The 6,886-nt window shown below is 32.2% G+C and overlaps 1 protein-coding gene across 1 annotated transcript; it reads left to right on the top strand.

Moving 5' to 3' along the window:
* Positions 1-1,044: 1,044 nt before the first annotated feature.
* On the top strand, positions 1,045-3,549 carry LOC145101275 (F-box/FBD/LRR-repeat protein At1g13570-like). Its single transcript, XM_079038454.1, has 5 exons — positions 1,045-1,238; positions 1,609-2,188; positions 2,596-2,703; positions 2,808-2,966; positions 3,061-3,549. Exons 1-5 carry the CDS (start codon positions 1,210-1,212, stop codon positions 3,346-3,348), a joined length of 1,164 nt encoding a protein of 387 aa, XP_078894580.1. The 5' UTR covers positions 1,045-1,209; the 3' UTR covers positions 3,349-3,549.
* Positions 3,550-6,886: the final 3,337 nt, after the last annotated feature.

Raw genomic sequence — 6,886 nt, 5'->3', positions numbered from 1 at the left:
TTTTTTTTTTATTTCATTTGACAGCCCATTTGGTAAAAAAAAATGTATATATTAAAAACATATTTTTTTTTTATATATCTGCTTGAGACGGACGCAGGATTTTATAGTAAGTGTTGTCAACGCCATATTTTTTTTATGTAGTTGCACAATAGTAGAAAAAACAAAAAATTTGAAAAAAATTTACACTACGTCGGAAAAAAGCAGGGGTTTTCAGTGCCATTATGGACACTATAATGGAACCGCCCCCGATCTCTCCTATAGAAATCATTTTTAAGTATGTTACGAAAAATTTGGTATTGAAAACTTAAATATTTATATAAAATCTAAAGATATACATAATTGAATATATACAAATCTAAAAAATGTTACTTGCAATGTATAACAGCTTAAATATAACAATTTTTTTTAAAGAAACATACACAAAGTTTAGTTTTTATTAAATAAAATATTTGAATATTAAATATATTTATTAATAGGTGGCATTTATTAATTGACATTTTAATAAAATTGAAAACCACATAATAATATCACGTGAATATTAAATAATTCAACGAAATGACTTCTAGCCCAACGATACCCAATGTTGACCTTCCTTCTTGTGATCGATGGTTCAAGTCTCATAATGAACATAGGTGAAATAATTAGAAATAATTTATTATATTTGCCGTTTCAAAAAAAATTCAAATTTACTAGAAAATAATATGTGTTAAATACAATAAAAAACATGACATTTAACAAAAATGATTTTTATTTATTAAGTTAGATTATTATTACAGGTCGAAAAATTCAATAACAAAATCGAAAAAATAAAAGAAAATAAAAGAATGTATTTTATATTATGAATAAAAATAAAAATATCAATATTAAATAAAATTAAGAAAAAATATTATGTTCAAATTAAAGTTTTCAATTTTATTTAAAAAATAAGAACGTCTTAAAGACGTCCTAAAATCGAAAAAATAAAATAAAAAGTATATTTTTAATACCTTTTTGCGCGTAAATAAATATGATTTTGTTCCATAAATAGAAACAGGGGAGGCTACTGCAAAAAAGAAACCCTCATATAAATACCAAACATATAAACACTAATACAAAACCATGGGAGGCGGCGTCGGTATCGACAGGGAACAAGGAAGGAGCGCTGAAGACGAGTGACAGACCGGTCAAGCAGTGTAGGACGGCGACCCACGGTGGTTGGTGTACCAATACATGGAAGAGAAAGCAGTGATCCGCCGATGGTGAAATTCATATAACACCCAAACTTTAACAATTTCTATTCATATACTCTTTTCGATTTGAAAATTTTATGTAATTCTGCCAATTATTCACTGTAAATGTAGTTCAGTTTCACATGCTGCAATTTGATCGCTAAATTCCAGAATGATTATAGGCTTTTCATGTTAGTTTTGAATTTTTTTTCTTTTGGTTTTAAAGTTCGACAAGTAACGGATCTTAGTTTTAACAAGATGTAAATTAATTGTTGAAGATGTTTAGTGTAACTGATGTTAGTTTTAACAATATCTTCATTATCAGTTTTACAACAATAATGTAATTAGTTTTACTTAAATATCTTATTGTACTAATCTTACCCTTGCTAAAATTTTGCAGCATGGAAGTTGAAGGTTCATCATTGGATATGATAAACAATCTTCCACCAAATATAATACAAGCAATGTTAACTTTTCTCCCAGTGCGAGATGCATTCAAAACAAGCATTTTATCTCAAGACTGGAGGTATCATTGTGTGAACATGCCTAAACTCAAGTTTGATGATGAACTCTTTCAAAAATTTCCTTACAATCACTTATCCAACCGATGTAAACTCTTACACATTGTGTGCCCAATCTTGTTGCTACACCATCGCCCAATACTTGAGTTCTCCCTTTCTGCTTCCCAACTAAGCAGTTGTTGTGAGATTGACCAAATCATCCTTCATCTATCAAGAAACCCTACCTTGAAAAGCTTTACTCTTTGCATTGGGTCAGGAAAAGACCATAAGTTGTTGTCATCATTCTTTATGTTGCAACAATTGACACATTTAAACCTCCAAAATTGTAAATTTCAACCTCCATCAAAGTTTTATGGATTCGGTATGCTCACGAGTTTATACTTTCACAATGTCGGCGTAACTGTCAAAGTTCTTCTCCGTTTTATCTTCAATTGCCCGTTACTTAAGAGCTTCACTTTGGTAAAGTCCAACAAAATTCTCTATTTTAACTTATGTTTGGTAGACTAGTTAAAAGCTATTAGCCGATAAAAAATGATATTTGGTAAAATTAGCTGATAAGCTAGTTGAAAAATGTAAAATGACATAAAAAGACACGTAGAAGATTTATTTATTATTTTTTTTATATAATTAATAAAAGCTATATTTGGGAGAATTTTAAAAAAGCTCAATAAATTTGTTGAAAAGCTAGTCTTAGTAGTTTTTTAAAAATCTAACTTATAAGCTATTTTTTGGTTCGGCAAACATGACAACCTAAACAAAATCGAAAAATAAGCTAACTAAGTAGCTATGGCGTGCCAAACTTTGCTTTAAAATGAAGTTTCTACATTATAGTATTTTAGTATAAGTCTAGTTGTATTTTGATGCAGATAGAAGATGAAAAACATGCTATTGGAAGTTGGAATTCTGACTTTGTTGAGCTATTTGAGTGTTTACCATTAATTGAACATTTGCATATGAGTTCGTATCCGGTTAAGGTAACACATATTGATCCAAGATTATATCTCATACAACTTCAAGTGCAATTGTCCTTTGCTAATCGCCTAATCCTTGTTTTTTTTGTTTTTTTTTTTGGTTAAAGTGCTTTGCTACAGGGGCGATGCAACAAAAGCTTCCGTCTGCACCTGTCCACCTTCGAGTTCTTGTATTATCTGGACTGCGATTTGGGATAGAAGTTGAGTTACGTTCTGCTCTTTTTTTTATTACAAGCTCCCCGAATATACAGAAAGTTATAATGGAGGTAAAATAATATGAACGAATGCCATAATGTTTTATGAGTTATGACAATGATTTGCCATGTGATTTTTAATAGATGTATTTTTTTTATTCAATAGATATGCTACTCAACAGAAGTTTCTTCGGTCGGTCTTGAGGTGGAAGATTACAGCTACATTAGCTTTGATCATCTGCGTGAATTAGAGATAAGGAACATGAGCAACATAAGGCCAGAAATGGATTTTGTGAAGCTTATCTTGGGGAAGTCACCTATGCTAAAGAATGTGGGAATAATAATTGATAGTCGGGTTTCTATTAATGAAGAAGTTAAGATGTTAAGAGAGTTGCTACTATATCAACGTGCATCAACTAATGCAAAGATCGTATTCGGGCGTCCACGACCATAACTTGTGTTTCATCATGTCAATCTCGTCTTTTTTTTTTTTTTGGTTTGGTTATGATTGTAGATATGGTATGTGATTATTGATTTTCATAATGTTTGAAGCTCCCTTTGAAGCTTAGTTTTGTTAGCTTGGAAGTATTCAGAATTGCAGAAAAGACCTACTGTGTTTAGTTAAGGCGTTTGAATTTAATGGTTTTGAACTTAAGATGTATCTATCTCAATTCTTTTATATTGGTTGCAATTATATAATGAATAATCCGTTGGAGTCTTTATGAAGTCTATGTTTCATTTTAATATAGTTTGCCTATATTAGTTTAGCCCAATTGCATGAAACAGCAACAAACTTTACTATTTTCACCAAAAGATATGATAATTTATTTTCTACTTGCAATAACTGATTTGTATTTTTTAAGAATGAAAGTAATATGTAACATGTTTGAATTTCGATGGATGTCGACCAACCATGATGTGGTTTGCAATTAATCAATTATGGCAAATGAAAGGTTGGTGAATATGACAGATGATTGTGGAGACGCTATGGAGCAAGGTTTAAGGAAAATGGTGGTGGTTGTTTGGGGGGAAATATAAGTGGGTGATGAGGGCTTTTGTTTTCTCCTAAACATACGTCTGTGGTTTTTTATATTTGGAATTTTATGTTTAGTACAAACCAAATCATATATATATATATATATATATATATATATATATATATATATATATATATATATATATATATATATATATATATTTTTTTTTTTTCATTTTTATCAACTATGTGTTACCCTGTCTTTTAAAACTTTTTTTACATATCACTTTATATGTATCTTTTTAAGAGTTTTACGTTTTTACAAATTTGTTTTTCTTTAATAAGGGAAATCTTCACAAAAATCACAAAATTTTGGAAAAATTAACGATTAGGTAATTAAGTCTCAATTTTCTTTTTTGAATAGAAAAACTCAAGAAACTGGCTAATTTACCACTTTAGCCTATTTTGACATTTTCGATTGGTAATCGCCTACATGGCATGCCAAGTTGGATCGGGTGTGGATGTGGCTGCCGATGCCACATCAGGCCAATTCATTACCCTTAACAAATTGGCTTTTGTGGGAGAAAAGAAAGGGAGGGGGTTTGAACTTACGACCCTCTCTCCCCCAAACCACAACCTTAACTAATTAAATTAGAACCACTTCTTTCTTTTTATCCTTGATGCTTATATATAATGTTTATCACCTTTCCTTGGACTTGTAAAAATTTGTTTTTTATGGGAGAAAGGAAGGGAAGGGGGATCGAACATGCACCCTCCTTCTCATTAACAATGGCCTTTACAATTTGGTCTAAAAAGCCTTTAGATGTTTATTCCTTCACCCTTATATTTAATGTATCACCCTTATGTTTAATGTATAAAATGTTAAAGATTTAAATACAACTATTTTATTATTAGACAATTCCTTTGGTTTTCCAGAAATATCAAGTTTTGTCCCTATCTTTTTTTCGTCTTCAAGGATGGACCATGTGGCTTGAAAACTTTTAATGGATGTTCCTTTTGGGTCACTCCATCAAATTGGAGTTGTTAAGTGCCCTCACGTGGTAAGCATGTGAGGGTATTTCATCGATTCACTTAACCCCCTGTTTATATGCTTGTAATGATACTATTTTCCAATCCAACTCGAATACGTCTTCCTCTGTGTTGAACTCAACATAACGGTGGTTTGCAGATGTGGAACTCAAGAAATGAAGGTGACATCTTGGACCGATCATAACCCAGGTAGACAATTTTGGATCTATTCAAGGTTTGGTGGGAGATGTGTGTTCCTCGGGTAGGTTAACCCTCCAATGTGCCTGTAACATCCTAATTTTTTTTAAATAAAATAAAATAAGGATGTAAATGATCTAAATATGTCAAATAACATGATAAAAATGCAAAAATACAAATAATGCTAAGAATTGATAAAAATGCATGAACTATAGGGACCAAATGTGAAAAGTGAGGAAATAAGATGCACACACTCCTCATATTCTTCCCAAACCGTGTTTTACGTCCAAGGGATCTCTCTTATGATGATTCTTCATCTTTTTTCCATCTAGGATTTGACTCAAGTGGAGAATTGAGCAACCCAGGAAAGAAGGGAAGGAACAAAGGCTTACAAGGTAAAATCTCTTCCCCTTTTAACATAGAAATTGATTTTGTGAAGTGGGTAAAATCCCAATGTCGAATTTATTGAGATTCATTGACTCGGGTGTTGGTTTCTAACCTCCCTTAAGTAGTTTTGATGGTTCCAATCTCAATCCAATCATCCCATTGATGGATTTGATGATTTGGGTAAAAAGGCACCCATGAACCCTAGAATCCCAAGTTTGGGAATCTTGTATTTGTATGAGAAATTATGATGGATTCAATGACCTAGATGATGTTTGAATAAAATAAATCCAATTGGAGTGCTCAAACTCATCCATGATGGTAGAATCATGTATATACTTGGATTTGAGAGGGTTTTTGGGAAATCTATGGATAACTATATGATGATTGACATCTAAGAAGTGAATGACATTCATGAACATGAACTGACACTCTAGAGATGATATTGGAACATAAGCATGAAGTAAAGCTAGTGAAGTTTTAGCTCTAGTGATTCTTTTAACCCAAGGGCAATATAGGAACATGGAACGTGAGACAATTTGAGAAAATATGTCACCAACCGTCGTTAGGAATTAGCTTAGACAGATAAATGTAATAGGGCAACAAAATAATACAATATTTTATTGATAAATATATTCAAGTACACCATTGCATATATGAATAGTGCGACGAATAGGCTCAAAAATGGGTGTGTGGAAAGTAGTGACATCTTAGGGACCGGTTAACATAGTCAGGAAGTACATGACAATGTGATTCCAAAAATATAAGCTTCGTAAAAATCCAACTTCGTATGAAGAACTTTGTGTTTTTACTAGAAATAAAAATAAACCACGTAAATAATTTTTACGACGTAAGAATAGTACGAAAAGATTGGTTAATTTTTGGCTAATGCCACAAAAAGAAAAGTTGTTGTACTCTTCTATATAAGAATTTTGAGACGAAAAATGTCAAGATCAAAGCTCGTATGAGGAAGTTATGATTTTTATAAAAATCATTTATGGATACCCCGTTAGGCCAAAAGATGAAAGTTAACATTTTTCAAAATAACCTAAAGGAGGGTTGTTGCACTAGCCGAGAACATCGCATGAGTAAAAAGAGAGTAAATAATGGAGATCGTACGCAATAGATATGAATTTTACAAAAACATTTTTGTATGCGCACCATGCGCGCCATGCGAAGCATGCACACTAACATATGATTCACAAAGATTGAGGATGATGTGGCCCAATGAGAGAGTGACACATGGCAACGTCCGGTAGGAGCCATGACACACTTTGCACGATGTGCACCCCAAAAGGCGTGACGCGTAGTCCAAAACCTTGCTATAAATAGAGGTGTTTGCAGACTCACTCTGCACACTCTCTCAAGGTCTCTTTCTCCTTGTGTTCGACACACATCAGTTCGC

Source organism: Lactuca serriola, chromosome 4 (assembly GCF_051521515.1).
Source record: "Lactuca serriola cultivar US96UC23 chromosome 4, Lser_US96UC23_V15, whole genome shotgun sequence".
NCBI lineage: Eukaryota > Viridiplantae > Streptophyta > Magnoliopsida > Asterales > Asteraceae > Lactuca > Lactuca serriola.
The sequence above is the reverse complement of the archived record's forward strand: the minus strand, read 5'-3'. Positions and strand labels throughout refer to the sequence as shown.